At 44.2% G+C, this 18,384-nt stretch overlaps 1 protein-coding gene across 2 annotated transcripts in view; it reads right to left on the bottom strand.

Moving 5' to 3' along the window:
* Positions 1–18,384, bottom strand: part of CCBE1 (collagen and calcium binding EGF domains 1) — a 95,855-nt gene that overhangs the window by 7,062 nt on the left and 70,409 nt on the right. For both annotated transcript variants that reach the window (XM_083817819.1, XM_083817818.1), the window contains exons 3-7: positions 17,578–17,630; positions 11,915–12,049; positions 11,033–11,170; positions 5,981–6,087; positions 514–634 (exon numbers count right to left, since the gene is read on the bottom strand). In XM_083817819.1, coding sequence (XP_083673945.1) covers positions 514–634; positions 5,981–6,087; positions 11,033–11,170; positions 11,915–12,049; positions 17,578–17,630 — 554 coding nt within the window. The remainder of the gene's footprint in view (positions 1–513; positions 635–5,980; positions 6,088–11,032; positions 11,171–11,914; positions 12,050–17,577; positions 17,631–18,384) is intronic.

Genomic DNA, 18,384 nt, shown 5'->3' with positions numbered 1-18,384 from the left:
ACTTTTCTTTTCAGATTCCTTTGAATCTAGAACACAACATAAAACCAAGAAATGAATCCTTGCAGAACAAGACAAGGGAAAATAAAACAGTTGGCACAAACCTTCGCAAACTGAAAGCACATTTTCTGCTCTACTAATGACAGTGAGCTAAAGTAATAGGTATTTCTGAAATGAAATGGAGAGTGTTTAAGACACAGTTAAGAAATGGGAAATGACATCTGAAGCAGGTGAGATATCCCTGGGAGAGGGAGAACTTTAACATGTACAGGACAAACACAGCTTGCACGCCAAGAAATACATTGAGACTAAGAAACACAATGGAGTGATGTTAGACAGTTCGCAGAGGCTGACTGAATAATGACTGCAGAGTTTTTCGATTTATTACAAATGCAAATATAATCATAGCAATCAAATTATGTAACACATGAAATCCTATCTTACTGAAAGACTGAGGCTTATTATTTTTACTCATGGCACTATTTCACACTCACATCCCTCTGGTCTGTATCTTACCTGGAGGACCTTGTTGGCCAGGCTGGCCTGGGGGGCCAGGGATATATGCGTTAGATGCAAGCACTTTTTCACCAGTGATGTGTTTGCTAAGATCAGCAGCATTATTTGGTAGCAAAGCAACCTGCCAAAACCAAAAATCACAGTAAGGCCTCCATTATTCATCTGGATAAATTGCATTCTTGATTAAACTTTAATGTGGACAAATTTAAGTGCTTCAGGAAAATGTAAAGTCTTTATCAATATCTGCATTTATACTAACACTGTTCTGGAGCCACTGTTAGGATTGGACTTCACATTATGTCAAACAACTCAATGTGTGGAGAAAAAAAACCAACACAACACCACAACCATTTTTCCCTCATAACAGTAAAAGAACCCAGTATGAGCCCAGCTCATATGTATGGGCACGCTACTGGAGTGTGGCTGCATGCAGATGAATTGCCTCATAAGGTAAAACACAACATGAAACCTGGATGGGGGATCCTAGAAGTGATCCACACTTCATGCATCTTATACCTAGGAAGTAGCCCAGGCTTGGGAGATACCATGTGAAAAACATGGCACCCTTTGATTTTAAGGCATTCATACCTTCTAGTACTTTCTTTCCCCTGGGACACGGAGCTAGTACCATGTTAGAAACCTTGATATTTCCCATGAGGCTGTTCACCTTTCAAGTCATCATGGAAATACTGCAAGTCTACCCAAATGGAGGGCAGGAGAAATTCAGGAGAGATACAGCAACAAGTTACCAAAAACTGAAGGCTAATAACTGCTTGGATCTTCTCAGAAAACCTATTTTTTGTTATGTGAATTTTCCTCTATTCGTTTACTGTTCTTCCTCAGGCCAACATTTTCTCAGATATTAAGTTCCCAATTGCTTGCACAAGTCCCTAACTTTTCATAGGTTTCAATAAGAGACCAAAATGCTTTGTGGATCTGGCCCTGTAACCATACCATTTAACCCAATGGATGTCTGCATCTGCTCTGCATAAAGACACAAGGCACAAGCAAATGAGAATGCAAGGAGAATTGCATACTGTGGTTTAAAATGTCATTGCCCATTAAATATCAGATCCTGCTTGCCCAGATTGAATGTATTTAATAATTAAACACATTTTAAAATATTCTGCAAATACTTAGTCTCTGCAGAGACAGCTGAAGGGAGACAACAAGCCAGAAGACCAGTCCACAGCGAGGAAAGAAGTTTATTAATAGTGAATGGCTGCATGTGCAGTTGGGAATTTTCCTCTGCCAAACAGATAAAGGATATTTCAGCAATACCAGGACAGATCTGGGTCAGCTTTGTTGCTGCCCTGAATAAACTTGGCTCAGTGGATTCTGCAACATGTGCGTAGAAGAGCTGCGTTAACTAAAATACGTGATGACTCCTGTTGTCTGGTAGTGCTTTTAATTAGCTATTTGGAATTCCCTTCATTGGACTGTTCTCAAGGCTCCTACTTGCTTCTGTAATTATTTGATATATGTCCTCCTGCCCTTATTGCAAGCCTAACGTTTGTAAAGCACTGAAAATATAACAAAGCCATGCACTTGCAATACATAGTGTAAATGGGCAAATTTCTTTTGGGAAAGAACTTATTAGTGAAGAACTGCACTTTAAAGGGCAGCCAGTGTTGCTTGCAGCTTTGGGTTGGATGCACCAGTACAGTTCTGAAGGAAGAGAAAGTGAGGAAAGAACACTGGAAACACTAAGACAGTTCCTGGTGGCACTTCTGAAACACTGGCTTGATGTTTCAGACTGGGATACAAAATGTGATGACAGGAATAGAAGGATTTATCATCCATTTGTGACTTGGGCTTTGGAAAGCATTGCAGTTCCAAGGGCAAGATGACTGCACTATATAGAAATTAGGCAATGTGATGCAAGTCTCACAGGAATTTGGTAGATTCACTCTACCTCCCCTGAAATCTGTGGTTGGATGAGCTCAGCACTTCACAGAAGCCCCACTGGGTGAGCTTTATGTGCTTGCTCACAGGAGTGGAACTCCTTACTTTCTGCTCACACAGAAAACTGGGCTCCAGCATATCTACTGCTTTGGGGGTGGGCCCTTTGCGCTGTCATCTTGGGTTTTCCAGGGAAAAAACTCCACTTACCAATGACCCCTCAGCCTGAAGCGTGGGACTGCTGCAGCTAAAGGGCCGCTGCGTGGGTCACAGCACCTTGCACGGAATTCAGCAGCTGGGGGCTATCACAGCTGCGCTGGCCAGGGACCAGCATGAGGAGGTCCCATGGCCAGCTTTGGTCAGCACACCACAAATGTGAGATCCTGAGAACATTATATTTTGGGGGAAAATATATATTTTTTTGTGAGAATATTTTTGGTGTCATCGGTGAGACTCAAACAGGCAAGAATCACTTCATCTCTTCCAGTTTTCCCCAGCAGGAACACTTATTCAAGCTGAAGAACAAATAAGTGTTTCTCCTTGGGGGTGGCAGATTAATTGATCTCCTCTCCAGAGCTTGTATGAAAATTTTGGCCCAGATCCTACTTGGGGGATCTTTTTCTTACTGTATAGCCCCTGCTCTGAACAGCTCCTCAGGTTATATTGCAAATGGCCAGTCTGGATTTAAAAGATGCATTTAGTAGCAAGGATTCATTGTGAAAATGATTTCGGAGTGTATTCTTTTCTGTTTCGTAAATAAGGTACTGACTTGTTCCAGCCAGCAAGGCTGTTTCAACAAATAATTTAGTAAGTTAAAAAAAAAATAAAAAGTCACATAGCTGCTGTGAAAGCATCTACACATGTTTCCCCACTGAGTCAGCTGGACTTAAGGCATACACTATGAGTGCCAAAATACCCAGGCTCTGGTCTAGCTCACTGCTCTTTGATATTTTCTGGCCAGAAAATGGCTGTTACATACAGTGGGGCCAAACCATGTGTTTTTGATGTTGACTCACATCCTCTCAGGGATTGGCTATACTCACTAGCCTAATTTCTATTTCACCTTTTAACTGAACCAGGATCGTGATCCAGACTGACCTTGGCTTTCTCCGTCCACAGCTCCAAATCTTAATGGCCCTTGAAAAATAATGTTTTTCCATGTGCGTGCAAATATTAGTGAGACTAAATTTTAAAGAAAGACAGTGCTAGAAACAAGATTCCCATAAGTTCGCTGTTGGATGTTGCATCTGGTATTTTGGGTGGTTTCTAGGAGATCTGTGGTTTAGATGACTTTGACAGAGCTTGATAGGAGAGTTGTGGAATTTTACCACAGATTTCTAATTAAGATGTTTAAACACATCTGTGCAATAGGATCTAGCAATGCTCCAACTCCAAGAGCTGAACTGCTTACTTGACTTTTTAAAAAATCATTGGCTGCATGTCAACATGCCAGATATCTTTCCCCTACTTTTCCAGCTTCTGCTTTTCCTCCTTCCTGCAAGGTCTGAGGTCAGTCTAGGGCTGCCCCCAGCCCCCTGTAAATCCAGGGGAGAGTGTGTCCCATGGATAACCAAACAAGTTGACTTTCTGTTCTTGATCCTTGAAATACCGTACGCTGGATTTGGAATTGATGGTGCAATCACCCCGTGATGGTATTGTTGCCATCCCCTCCTTCCTTTAATACGATAGATAGTCTGCTCTCCAGAGGTGGCAGGGACTTGAGTTCAACCCCCTCCTTTCCTAAGGAGACCCAAAACTACACCTCCCACTGCCAGAAGCACACCCTGATTTCCAGTTGTAGGGTTTGCTGGATTGGATCCTTCTCAGGCTCTTCCGCTAAACATAATTTCACATAAAGTTCATAGAATCCCAAAGCCTTAACCACAAGACTAAAGACTTATTCCCATAAAGTGTCTCTCTGGCAGACAGTAATGAATTTTTCTGTACGAAACAGAAAAGCTTCAACCACAGATACTGAGAGGTGTCCTCCGCAGAAGAAATTGGCCACAGGGAGTGGCTGGTGAAACACAAGGGTTTGTGTCTCCTTGGGCTGAGGAGCAGGGTGAGGCCAGATCTCCTCCCTGCATGGGCAAAAGCTCTCCCTGCTGTGGGGTAAAAGATGCTGAATGCATCTGGGAATTTGTCTCTTCCAGCTCTGTCTGCATGAGGCACAACCCAGTGGGCTTCCTCTGAGGATGCCAAATCGATCAAGTCCCACTAGGAAAATACCTGGGGAAAATTTAGACTATGGACCATGACGGGAATTAGCTGAGAGGCAAGGGCAAACTGCTTGGCATGGCCACAGACACCATGCACCAAGTGCACACAGCAACAGGTACCGACAGCGTTAGGCTCCCACGGCTGCATTCTGGATAACAGGCACCTAACGGTGGAAATCAGACACATAAAACTTTCCATTAATCCAGGCCATTAGTCTCTAAAAATTCTTGCAGCCAACTAGTTGGCCAACAGTGTGGTCCCAGATCCCAGAGCGGTGTGAGCCTGCTCAGCCTCACTGCCTGCGGCTGGACAAGCAGCCGCTCAGCAGCACCGCTCCGCTTTAACCCGTCTGCTGTTCACTAGCAGGGGCTGTTCGAAAAGCAGAATTTCTGTCACACGTGAATTTCCGTCCACATTTGTCCCCGTACTGATACAGAAGGAAAATATGAAGCAGATTCCTTTCTCCTGGTTTTAAATCACATTAATGAACAATATTATATGCAACAGGTGGCGCCAAATCGTGTTTTTATACAATTAAATTAAATGAGCAGCCCAGGGGAAATGATTACAGCCTGTCAACATGAATTGCTTAGAATGTTCATGCAGAGCATTTCCATTTCAGAGAACCTGAGTGTTCAGAGGAGGTGTCACCAGAAAGGGCATTACACCTGCACCTCTGCACTTGGCTCTCAAAACCCTGGGCTGGGTCTCCGGGTTATTTCAATCTTACCAAAGTGCAAAAGGAGGTCACATACAGGGGCAAATAAAGTTCAAGGTCAGGGGAAGTTTTAAGGTGCATTACATACTCTGCTTGTACAGACACAGATAAAAACAAATGAAAAAAAAAAAAGCCTTGTGGCTGAGGGATTTTTCTTTTCTAAAAAACCAAAGCTAATGTGTCTGCTAGTGATGTTTCTGTCTAGCCACACACCTCCTATTTGGCACACATCCTGTATCAACACCCTGGTAGTGCAAAATCATGTTCTCCCACGTTCCCTCATCAGCAGAACGTCTTGCACTTACATATACTAAAGGTGGATGGAGTCCAAAATCCTCTGCATTCAGAATGAATGAAAAGCTGAGGACAACGCAGCTTGCCAAGAAACCTGGGCTCAGGCTGCGAAGGGTGTTTGCCAGACCCTGTTACCGTGAGCTTGGTTAGCAATCTGCTTACAAGCAATGCAGAAGCAAAAGGAAGAGATGACATTCCTACACGATTTTGAATCATGCTGCCATCATCTTTATGGGCAGAAGAGCCACATGGCAGTGACAGCTCCGAACACTAAAACTCAGTTGTCGTAAAACACGGAGGTCTCATAACGACACGACTGATCAATGTTCATACCTTTTGCTTCAGCTGTAAAACTGTCTGCTTTATTTGATGAAACTCCTTACAAGAGGCACAGCATGTCCCTGGTTTCGCCACACTTTCAGATTTCTCAGGAAGCCCAGCTGAAAGAAAGCAGTTTCCAATACAAATATAAAGATCCAAGGGAAAGAAAGTTCATAATGTAATTGCAAAAGCAACTGGAGTCTTGAAGGTTGTTGCATTTCCCCAGACTGTGAAAAGAAGAGGCAGTCTTGCCATTATTAATGCTCTGACTGTGAGTTGCTGTGTAAGGCTGAGCAATTTTGCAGGGACAGCTCTGAGCTCATTTTTAAAGCAGCTGTTTCCAGTTAATAGTTCCTAAAGATTTTTTTATTTTTTTTTTAATACCTGAAAAAGTTAACACCCTTTCTTTTATCTTTGCATTTAGGGTAGGCTATTCCTACAGATCTGAACTGATTTACAGTGCCCTGAAGGGCAAATTTTCATACCCTATAAATTACGGTAAACCCCCTCACAACGTGGTCTTTTCATTTCACTTTGCACAAACTGTTCTTTATCATTGCTGGTTATCCCTCCATGTGATGTAAGCAGCCTGACCAGAGATGGGGAGTGAGGTTAATGATCAGGATTTAAATCCACATGAGAGAACAGGTCACACCAGTTGATAGTCCACAAGAATGGGATCTTTTCAAGAATCCTTGAAATGATTCAAATTGTAAGAGATCTTGCAAAAGGTTTTTTTTGCCCTTTTTTCCAGTCCCATGCACAGGGGATCACGTCTGCACCATAAACAAACAAGCACTGTTTTAACAGATATCAGTTTAAAGAGAAATGTGGTTTCCAAAACACAGGGTGGCGTGTACCCGCAAACTCTAGATAAGCTTTTTTTTTCTTTCACATATAGTTGTTGAGAAGCATAAAGCATACCAAGGCTCTGCATGTGATGCCTGGCCTCGCATGATGTTACCTGTAAGGGTTATTGGACACATTTGAACACGGATCCTTCGGAGTGTGTCCTGTAATGGAAAAACTCTGCAGGTCCTTCTGGTTAAAGCCAATAAATCTTCAAACTCTTCAAAAAGTATTGACTACAATGTACTTAGATATTATGTTGTATTTCTTTCTTGGGTCTACACTTCATCTTTCCCTAAGTGTGTATTGGTTTTCATCTGCATCATTTTGAATACAAACATAATTTTCTAATACCTAAGATGTGGTACTTGACTTTAAATGTCTACAGGGTCCAGTAAGGAACACTGCAGCCATCAGATGGTCACCAATGCACAAATTTAGGAAAAAAAAATCAACTACCTGCTCCTAAAACTGCAGTCCAATGGCATTACAGTAATCCACAACCATCCTCCATAGTTTATTTAGCATGTCTGACAGTAAGTTTGCTGCTTTCTGAGCTTCCCAGCCCTTCTTTATAGCACATGGTTTGTTAAATACCTGAACAGCTTTCTGTACCTTGTTTGGATGGCCCAAAGTTTATTGTTAAAAGGTACTCCTGGGGCTTTTCCAATGACTTCTACATAAAATTTAATAGAATCACACCAAATTAAAGCTATGCTGGCTCCAAGATCATTTGTTTGGCTACAGCATCTCCCAGAGGGACTCCAAACTTCATATGGCAATATCTGAACATACAGCACCTGCTCATTTCTTCACTGATGTATTTCTAATGTTAATTATTTTGACTTTTACTTCCTCCAAAGCCTTTTTGACCATCTCTGATAGAACAGAGTCCACAGCATTTAGTTTTTTTTTTTCTGTTTTTTTTCCCCCTTAGTGAAGAGCTGTTTGATGCCGTAATTAAGACACTTCTTGATATTTCTACAAGGTAAGTCTTCTCTTGACCACAAATCAGTACTGTGGCTCTCTCATGGAGTTCTTCACCCATCTCCAACTTTTCAGCTTTCTTTTAAAATATTTGTGTTTTGACATGTTCACTTTTGGACTTGAGTAGGGTTTACAGTGACACATATAGAAAGACATTTAAAAAATGTCCTTTTCAAAAAATTCCCCTCCAGATTGTTTTTGGTACTAGTTTAAACCAAAATTTCTTTTAATAGGTGTCTTACCAAACAAGGTCCCTCATAAAACACACGCATTGTGTTAGGAAATGTTGCTGACAGCAACATGCAGTCATAGGGAAAAACTGCCAGAGCCTCTGCTGCTTTAAACGTTAGGAAATCCCACTAGAATCAGTAGAATAACATACAGATTAAGGAGCGGTGAATTTGGCCTCTTGTTTCATTACAAAATCCAGTTTACCTTCCAGAAGGATGTGATACACGGGTCTGTTGATAAAACAGGGCTGTAACAACCCATGGAGGTGAACATGTGTGTGGGGGGGACTCAGCTAGTGTTTGGAAAACATAATTCCAGTGAGATTTCTGCAACCCCAGTTGGACTGATTTATCTGGGGAAGAAGTCCAACGGCATCACATAAGCAAGTGTGAGCTGCGTCCCAGGAGAGAGGTGGAATCCCCCTAACTCGTACCAGACAGAAGTGTTGATTTGCTCAGGGAAGGAGTCATCCATCAAACACTCGCTCTGCCCCCATCCGATCCTGTATCAGGACCAAAATACAAATAAAGCCAGGATAAGGCACAGATAAAGCCAGAAGCCACCTAGGACAGGCCAGAGGGGGCAGGAAGCAATTAGACGAGGGCCTCCCACGCGCGGTGCAGATACTGAGGTCACCTACCAGGCCAGCATTGAGCAAGACACTTACATAACCTGTTTTCATTGCCCTAAACTAAAATTATTTCAGAGAAGGCTGAAACCAGCCTCATTTTAGGAAGGGTTTCCGAAGCATCACGGGTGATGCTCCTGCGCTGATATGAAGCCCCGTGGCGCCTATCGATAAGAGAGGCTCAGGGCAGCGGTGTGCTTTCTTTTCCTCTGCTCAAAGGCTCTGGCTTGCTGGTGCCGGAGGAGAAGGAGATGCTGGCGGGGGAGAGCTCTGCGGGGAGCTGTGCCGCCGGCAGTCTTTGCATGGAGGCTGTTTAGTGGATCATCTGTGTTGTATTATCTGTGCTCAGCCTGCTGAGACGGTTTAATTTGCCTACTTCTGAGCGGGTAGCTGTATTGTCTCTGTCAAATGCAACATGACTGCGGATGCGGGAAGAATGTTCCCTATTCTAGTAGTCCGCTAACAAATCCAAAGTACTCACTCGAGCCCACTTCTTGTAGCTCAGAGTCAAAAAAAGCCTGGACTGCAGCCTTCAGGCAGGACAAACACGTGAGTAATAATCCCCCAGGAAACAAGCAGCACGCGTAAACCTGGAGAGAGAGAGAGACCCTGCGTGTCTCTCGCACTAAATCACAAAATAAAATTTAATTGTCCCAGCCGCCACGAGAAGCAAACGATGTGCGGCTTTGGAAGTGGTCAGGCCAGCAGGCGGTGCCACAAAGCCAGCATCAAGCCCTGCGGAACGGCGACGGGCAGGCTTCTCGTCCCTCTTCGTGCTCCTCGTCCCTTCGTGCTCCTCGTCCCTTTGTGCTCCTCATCCTTTTGCACCAGCATGCTGGCAGCCTTGGTATCGTTATGGTTGGAGCCCAGCAGGGTGGCTGAGGGTGCCCTTCTCCGCTCCACACAGCCAATCTGGGAGATGGTTGCAGAGATGGGGGGCATTTTATTCCAGGTTAGCTATTGGGACTGATGTTTTTATGGCCCGTGTAGTGTAAAATGTCTGTTTTTTCAAATACTAGAATGATTTCCACATTCTAAAATGTCCTGAATGGCTGGTTATCTGGAATACTTTGGACATTACCCTGTCAGGAAATTTGAACTAGCAAGAAGAAAAGTTAGCTAAAAAAACTATTTGCAAGACGGTTATTTATGTTATGCCTATTTCCTTAATGACCCCCATATACTTATAAGAGATAAAAAAAATAATAAAAAAAAATGAAAACAGCAAGAAACGACTAATGTTAATGGAGTGGCTTGAGATACACATTTTCAGAGGAAAATCAAAATTATAAATTGCTTTGGCCATCCAGTGGGATTTGGAGCACCCAGTGATATATGTGCTCAGGCAATAATATATGAACCTATGGTAAGTTGCCATTCATCAAAAGCGCATTTTTTTGTTTTGTTTTTTTCCAGAGCACAAGTTGTTCTCTTCCTCCCTCCTTTTTAAATTACCCTATCAGTATTTAATCTGCAGGACTATAAATGCTGTAATTTAATAACTGGGGTGAGGTCAACAACTTTAAAATCATTTACACACAGAACACATTTATACTCTGAAACCAAGTGGAAAGGAAGAACAAGCCCTCACTCTCACCCCTTTTCCATTGCAAATCACTTTCAGTAGAAAAAAAAAAAATCTGACCGCAGTTACGAGAGACACAAACTAATTGCAGGTCAGCAGAATTCAAGCGTTACTCAACACAATTCAGCTATTGGTTCAAATAATGCTTAAAAATACATGGAATTCCCAGGCACTCCTCTTATGAATGCGTGAGTGCTCAGAGGCACCAACCACCCAACCCATGGCCATTTGCTGATCTCAGATGTGGGCATGCAAATACAAACTAAACTCACAGAAATTAATTTAGTTATCGGATTAAATTAATGAAGGGCCAGCACCAGGCAAATTTTCCTCTTGTGTCTCTGGGCTATCCAGAACTGTGACAGTCCAAATTGATCTGGGAGTGAAATAAGGCTTGTAGCTGTTGTGTGATGCAGGAGAAATGGTCTAACCAAAGCTGTAAAGGCAGTTTTCACTGTTTAGCCACTCTGCCTATTGAGGGCAAGATGCTTTCCACAGCCTTCAGAGTATTTCCACTTTTTCTTTATAGATGTGACTTCTGCCTTACTGTGTGTGTGCAGCTCACGGAAAAAGGAGGTTTCCCAGGTTCCCAGGTTTTTCCAGGTTTCCCAGGACCATGTCCAGGTGGCTTTTGAAGATCTCCAAGGAGGGAGACCCCACAGCTTCTCTGGACAACCTGTGACCCACCACCCACACAGTACAGAAATGCTTCCTGATGTTCAGATGGAAACTCTTGTGAAAAATGCCCTTTGGCCCAAGACCTTTAATCCCCGTTAGCATATACCTTTATCTCCCTTGGTGCATGTCCTGCCGTCCTCCCCACGGGTGTAGCCTTCATGGCACTCGCACCTGTAGCTGCCCATGGTGTTGATGCAGATCTGAGAGCACAGCGTCCCGTTGCTGGTGGCACACTCGTCGATATCTGGAGAGGAGCAAGAGCTGAAAATGTCCTGAAGCTGGATGTTTCAGACCTCAAGTACAATAAAAGACTTCCTTTAAAGCTCTCAGGAGATTTGGGGTTTAAATAAATGAGTAATTGCAGGACTGCTTCTGCTTCAGGCTGGAGCTCTGTGCAAACAGCACAGTTATTAACTCACCTGGCATTTTATCCATGTGACAGTTTTTTTGCATGAAATAGCTCACAAGCAAAGCTCGATCCCGCAGACCTTGGCTCCCTGGCCCAGCAAACCGTGCAGAGCATGGCTACTGAATCAGGGGATACTAGCCACGCGAGCAGCACAGGTAAATGGACTGTCCTATATCAGATACTTGCCATCCGAATCAAACCCCAAGGATTTATTTTCCTAATCAGGCAAGGTTATAGTGCCTTGAGGCTCTTTTGGTTAAAATCATGTCCCTCTTCTCAGGCCAAAGCTCCAAATACTGCTCAAAACCCACAGGAGGAATTAATAAAGGGAAAATTACATCAGCATGATGCTTCGAAGTGCTTAGGTGCATATGGCTTGTTTTAAGTACTACCTGCCAATAATTTCAAGGGGATTTAGATATCTTAGTTCTGGGGACCGATCCTTAGCATAGTTAAAAACCACATTTCATCTATAATAGTAAAGAAAAAGAGAAAGGCTTCAAATCTAAACTGGCTCCTAAAAGACCTGAAGAAGAAGGAGAGATGCATCATTAACCAGAGATAAGCACTTCTACCCACCCAGGCAATACGGCTTCTCTCTGTTCCTGTGCCTCTCCCGGTCGTAGCGGTACCCAGGATAGCAAGTGCATAAGACCCGTCCAAAATTATCTGTGCACTGCTGTTCGCAAGGAGCTTCAGCACAGACATCGTAGTCTGGAGAGAGAAAGACGTGGTTAGGAGAAACACCAGTGGCAGCAGCTTGATGATAGCTTGGCAGCAAATATTTCACCTCTGTCTTTGCTAATTAATAAAATCATGCTACATTGTTTTTAAAGACTGAAGAAACCTAGAAATGAAACGCTCACAAGACATAAGCAGAGAATTACAGTAAAACTGTAATTGCTCATCACTGCTTCACGGTAGTTGAACTATTTCTTAAAATCGGATTTGAAGCAAGGGGCACTTTCCCAGCTGGCAGAATTTAAGAGCTCTTCTCAGAAATATTGTTACCTAAAAGCTTTTTGCTGTTTTATTCACGAATTTTTAAGCGCTGATATCAACATTTCCTACGCAAAAGTACTGTAAAACACTGTGAGGCTAACTGCCAAATCCAGGCAGAAAGTATATCATGAGGAAAAGTTAATTAAAATCACACAGTAATTGTCCTAACCCAGCTATAATCCTCCCAGCAAGGAACACTGTTACAAAACCATCATCACTCTTAATAGCAGCAATATGACGATATGATAAGTTGCTGGCCAGGCTGCTCAGTGAATTCCCAAAAGACTTTCTGAGGTCCCAGTCTGAAACCCCAAGGAGGGCTGTTTCTGTTTGTCTGTTTCTGATTTCACCATTATGCGGCAGCAGAGCTGAAGGCCAAGAAATGGACAATGGAGCAAAACAGGGTCTGACCCTTACCCCTGTCCTGACTGGGGCAGGATCCGGCCCCTGGTGCTAAGCTGGCACAGCCCCAAGCCTGCATGCAACCACGGGGAACATTTTCCAGGAGAAGAAAGGGGCTGAGGTAGCATCCAGCCTCTGAACCAGCACAGGAAAGCTTGCTGAAGGTCAGTTTTTATGTGAAATCCAGTGGTTGTTTATGTGACCATTTCAGAGGAACGTCATCTCACTCACAGTGACCCACCTTGTTTGCTGGTGAGCATCACCCTCCGGTGATGAGGCACCGGGAGGCCACAGCAGAAGGATCCTGTCCCTGATCCAGACCTAACACAAACTTACGTGTTACGACTGAATTCCCAGCAATGCACTGTGTTTCCATACACATGATATAAAATAATTAAAGCCCAAATTCATTATTGACTCATGCTAATGACTAGCAGACTTCTCTGGGTATGATGACTTTTTCCAAACAATTACAATGAACTAATAGATGGAAAAGCAAGTGAAACCACATTTGCCGTATGGAGGATCTAGAACACACGTGGAGCACTGGGGGCAAAAGTGACAGCGTGCCAGGGCACAGAAATGTGCCAAACAGGGCTTAACAGGCACCTGTGGTGCCAGGACCCCTGTGTCACACCAGAGCCCATTTGACCAAAAAATACTGTTGTACCAGTGCCAGGCATTTCCCCCCTGGTGCTTGATACTTTCTGAGTAACAGGCATCCTTTCCTTCTGTTGCACTCCACAACCGTGCTGGCTTCAAGTCCTGCCACGTCTGCGGTGCTGCGGTGGGGATGGCAGTGGGACCACAGTGCCAGCAGCCAGGGTGGAATAGTGCAGAGCCTTGCCCAAGCTTGGAAGAAAAACATGGCCATTGCCTTCAAATATGACCAACCTTGGGGCTAGTTTGGGCTTTTTTGGTAGTGCTGGGGCTGCAAACTCCTCTTTCGTTTGGCACTAGTAAGTAGTCACAAATATAAAGGATTCATGGTGTGTTTTCACCTGGGTGTGGTTTCAATTTTAATTTTCCACTGACATAAAATAGGTTGATTTAAAAGAATGGCTCAGTGCAGCAGAGTTTGCTCAATGCCCACACTGAGCTGAACAAGCCTGCTTCATAGCCAGTTGCTTACACAGATGCCAGATTTGGCCCACGCCAAAATTTGGCCCATTCAGCCTGTTCACAGCAGAGGCAAAATTAACTCCATCCTTGCTGGGTTTCTGTGAATAGATGTGCACTAACAAAATCAGAAAAAAAAAGGCAGAGCTGGAAGGAACCATCTTCCACCCAAAGCAGGATTAGCTACGTGTAAACCTGTCCTAAGACATCCAAGTAACCTGCATAGAAAGCCCTCAGGGATGGCGGCACCCCACCACCATGCTGTCTATTCCAGAGTTGAAATAGCCTCACTGATAGAAAGGTTTTTTTTTTGCCAATGTCTGTTCCAAATTCCCCTTAAAGCCATTTATCCTTCTCTCCTTGGCCATGAAGAAGCATTTACTTTCCCCCTTGCAGCACATACTTAAAAACTGTTATCATCTTCCCTCAGCCTTCTTTTCTCTAGACTAAACAACACCATTTCTTTTTAATTTTCTCTCTTTCACCATTTTCCATGTAAATACTCTTTAAGTATGGTTTTTGCATCCACCTCAGCAGACTTCCATCAAGACATTTGCTTCATTTATGCTCATACAAAGCTAGGGAAGGGCACAGGAGCTGGAAATGCTCCCAAGAACTCCCTGCCACTTGTTCGCACACATTAACCCGAACCACACAGCGGCTGTGGCAGGTCCCAGGTCACCGAGCTGTGTGTCCCCAGGGCTTTGGTCCCAGGGAGTGTGAGTCCCTTGGGAACAGTTCTCACTGCTAGGGCAAAATCGGGCACAAGTTGCTGCAGCTCTCAGCTCTGCTGCAGCACCTCTGCGTGGTCTGCTGAACCGAGGGTGCAGGCTCCCTCCCACGTCCAAGCCCCTTTTCTGCCAGCCCAGCCTAAGAAATGTGGTTTGAGGATGAATCAGAGCCACATGATGAGGATCAGGCAGTTTCAGGCTTTAAGATAACATGAAAAACTGTAGCAGAGTAAGAAATGTCCCTATGTATGCTTCAGTGTATTCAGGAATGGCAATGCAACGTGGAAGATTGCACCAAGGAAGTGTCTGAAATAGCATTAGTGGGGAAAGAGCAGATCTGATTAGCGTTTGCCTGCCGTAGGGTAGTTTGCTGTGAACTAATCCACAGCCAAAACACTCAATGAACAAACCATTGGTGGGAGGCTACACTCCAAAGGAAGCTGCTTCAGACTATTGCTCTGCTTTAATCTGGGGGACGCTGCAAGACAGGAGCTGGCTGGAGCTGTCGGTCTCCAAAGCAAAGAGGAAGGAAAAGGGTGAGATGCTCTGTTCTGACCTGCTTTGCTGGTCAAGCAGAGCAGAAATCAGAAACAAGAGGCAAACTCTCTGTGCTTCCTGAGGATCGTTGCTCCCTGCTCTTGCGACAGAAACCCAAAGTGAGATGCTGTGTGTTGAGGGCAAATGAAATACAGGACCTGGGGACACGGACTTGGGCTCGCTGGACTGCACTGGTCGCTGCTGCTCTTCAAGGCAGACAAGAAATAACAGGACAGAAACCAAAGATGGACACAGAGAAAGACATAACCTTTGGCGAAAGAGTCTGTTCAAATAACAGCTGCCTGAGGAGGAGACTGGTGGTCCTCTCCCCTAGCTCTCTCCCAATCCTCCTCCTGGCAGCCACTGCTGAACGGCAGAGAAGACAAGGCTGGGATCATTTCTCCAGGCTTGGACTTGCCAGCACTGGATTAAAAGGTGCAGATGTGCTCTAATAAACTCACATCTGCAATGTATTTATGTGCCTGTGTCGAGATATGCATTTCATACAGCTCCTCTGTCAAGATTATGCCAAAACAATGTGTGAAGAGCCAAGTGATGTATTGTAGCAGAGTAAACGAAACGAGTGCTTGACTGAATCATGTTTCTAGTCCCTACACCGAAGGCCCAGACTGCCTCAGATGTTATTACAACTGCTGTGGCCTGTGAAGTTCAAGGCAAAATATAGATTGAGCTGAAAAAGGGGGGTAGAGATATAAAGGGAGGGAAGCCACAGCCAGCAGAGAAATCCAATTAATGGCAGAAACTCTCGGGTTACTGAGATGCAGTTATTAGGCAGGATTAAGTGAAGTCAGTGGGTACACAGTAAAAGCTGCTTTCATAATCACCTAAAACCTCAAGAGATGAAAATTAGAAGTGTACAGTAATTTATTGCCATGGCTCTCACTTTATTTTTTCTCCTATTACTTCTCCTGCTGTATCCATTATATTTAGTGAAGAACCAGCATATAAAAATGTTACAATCGATAGGAAAGCTGTAGGCCAGGCTGTAGAGACCTGGCTTCCTTCCACCCTGAAAAGATTCAGGGCTTCTGCCTCCTACGCATGAACAGCCTCGTTCAGCCCAGCACAACCATCTCCTCCACGTGTCCATCTCATACTGGAGCCATCATCTCTCATTGCACACACCAAGACAAAATTCACTGCAAAAGTGTGGGCCAAGGACATCCTTGTGAGCACCAGTGATGCCCAAATCCTATCCAGCTCCCCAGTGCCTGGGTTGGCACTGTGAGCTCTTCTTTATGGAACCAGCAAATGTACAGTTTCTATTTTGAGATTATTATTATTGTTATTATTATTTTTTGCAACCAGTCTGCAAGTGTTTCCAGCCAAAAGTAAAAGTACAAAGTAAAAAAACAGCAGGATTGGGGATTGGGTTATGATCCCTGTTGGCTGGAGATTGCAACCCAAAAAACATCTGACTCTCCCAAGCATGTTAATTTGTCACTTTTCTTTCCAAAACATCACTGTCTCAAACTGACAAGAGTCTCGAGTCAATATGAGGTTTTCCATATGTCATCAAATAGAAGGATGTGTTACCACAAACCATTTTCTTAACCTGCTTTCTGGAGGAAACAAGGTTTATTGGCTTGTTGTCCCTGACCATTTGTTCTGCCTGACAGTTCCTCCTTCCGCATAACTTCAGAATCAATTTCATCCAAATTGGGCAAAGTGCTAGGAATGACGACTCACGTGGAGCCACTGGCTGGGCAGACCAAACAGAGGTCTCCACCATGGTTAAGGCAGGCAGACCTCAGCCTTTTTCCTAAAAGACAGATGTTATCAGTGCCTCTGAGCATTGGAACCCTGCTATTGTAGTTGCAAAGCCCCTGGGCAGTCTGTCAGGAGGGAAACATTTCCTTTTCACCATGGCATGAACTACCCCAAGTAATTTCTGGCCTCCCTGTGCCCCTGGTGACACGGAGGCTGTGCCCACGACCAGGAGAAGAGGTGGAAGAGAGATGCCCTATGGCGATGCTCTCCCTTTGCTGGTATCTTCAGGAAACAGGTGACCAAAGGCAGGACTGACCCACCTAGTCACCCTGTGCACTTCCAAGCCAAAAATCAGCTGTGCCAGACCATGGGGTAGCCAGGGAGCGTGTGCTCCTGGACACATGGACGGCCCCTGCATGCACAGCCAAGAGCAGCATGTAGCCCTGTGCTTGCACCAGGTCAGGTTACAAGATCTGTGCGGCCACATGTACTCAGGGGAGGATCAAGGCTTGGCATGCTAAGCGAAACTCTTGGAAGACGCTGGTTCTTTTTATTTTCCCAACCATTTCTTGGAAGCAGTCCCCCCACTGATACATGAGGTACAGCCCAGCCTGTGGTTTTATCAGGATGCTCTTCCAAACCAGCAGTGCAGAGAACAGGGCAGACAGGGAAAGACAAATGCACGGGGATTCAAAGGGTAAGAACAGCGAAATCACATACCTTCAGGGATGCACTGTCCAAGAACAAACTTATAACCCTTACAGCATTTTTTCCTGAAAAACAATAAAATAAATAAATGAATAAATAAATGTGTTCTCTAAAGGCTGGTGCTGTCTTTAAAAACAGTCAAGGATAGACTATTGTTATGGATGAGATGAATGAAACCAGCTCAGGATCCCAAGCTTTGCAGCTGGAGGTATCCCAGCATAAAAGAACATAAAGTGGGAAGCCACCACTTGATCAATGAGCCGTCTGATAGCTCTGCGACTCTGCTCAGGGAACCAGAGAGAGGACCACAGACATTTGAAAACCCTGTTTTCATGTGTTGAAAGGATGCAGCATACCTTGGCCCTGTCTTCATACACAAGCCAGGTCATAATTTTCATGATATGCTGAAGGGTGTTTTCAAACATCTGTCATTACAATGTAAACTTGCAGAAAGGGGTAAGCCTCAGCTAGGAGTTCACACAAGATAAATGTTATCAGTCATTTCTCATCTTTTAATAAACCTGGAAGGTGATAAGTGAAATATATTGGGTATTTCATTTGGAGTGAAAGAGGATATCTTACACAGGTGAAGTATAAGTGAAGATTCAAAAACCGTAGTGAAGATTCAACATACGAACAAAGTCAAAGTGCTGAGAAATTAATTCATTTCTTACACAATGGCCTGTAATGACCCGTAGGTGTTCAGATGTATCAGCCTGTTTGCTTTGTAGGCAGCAAACTGCAGCAAGGCTGCAGTGTCCCCTATCACCCTGAGAGCTACCCACTGCAGAGGCTCAAGTTAACGTGAGTTTTGGAGGA

Source organism: Anser anser (genome assembly GCF_964211835.1).
Source record: "Anser anser genome assembly, chromosome: Z".
NCBI lineage: Eukaryota > Metazoa > Chordata > Aves > Anseriformes > Anatidae > Anser > Anser anser.
This window is presented reverse-complemented; position numbering and strand designations above follow the sequence as displayed.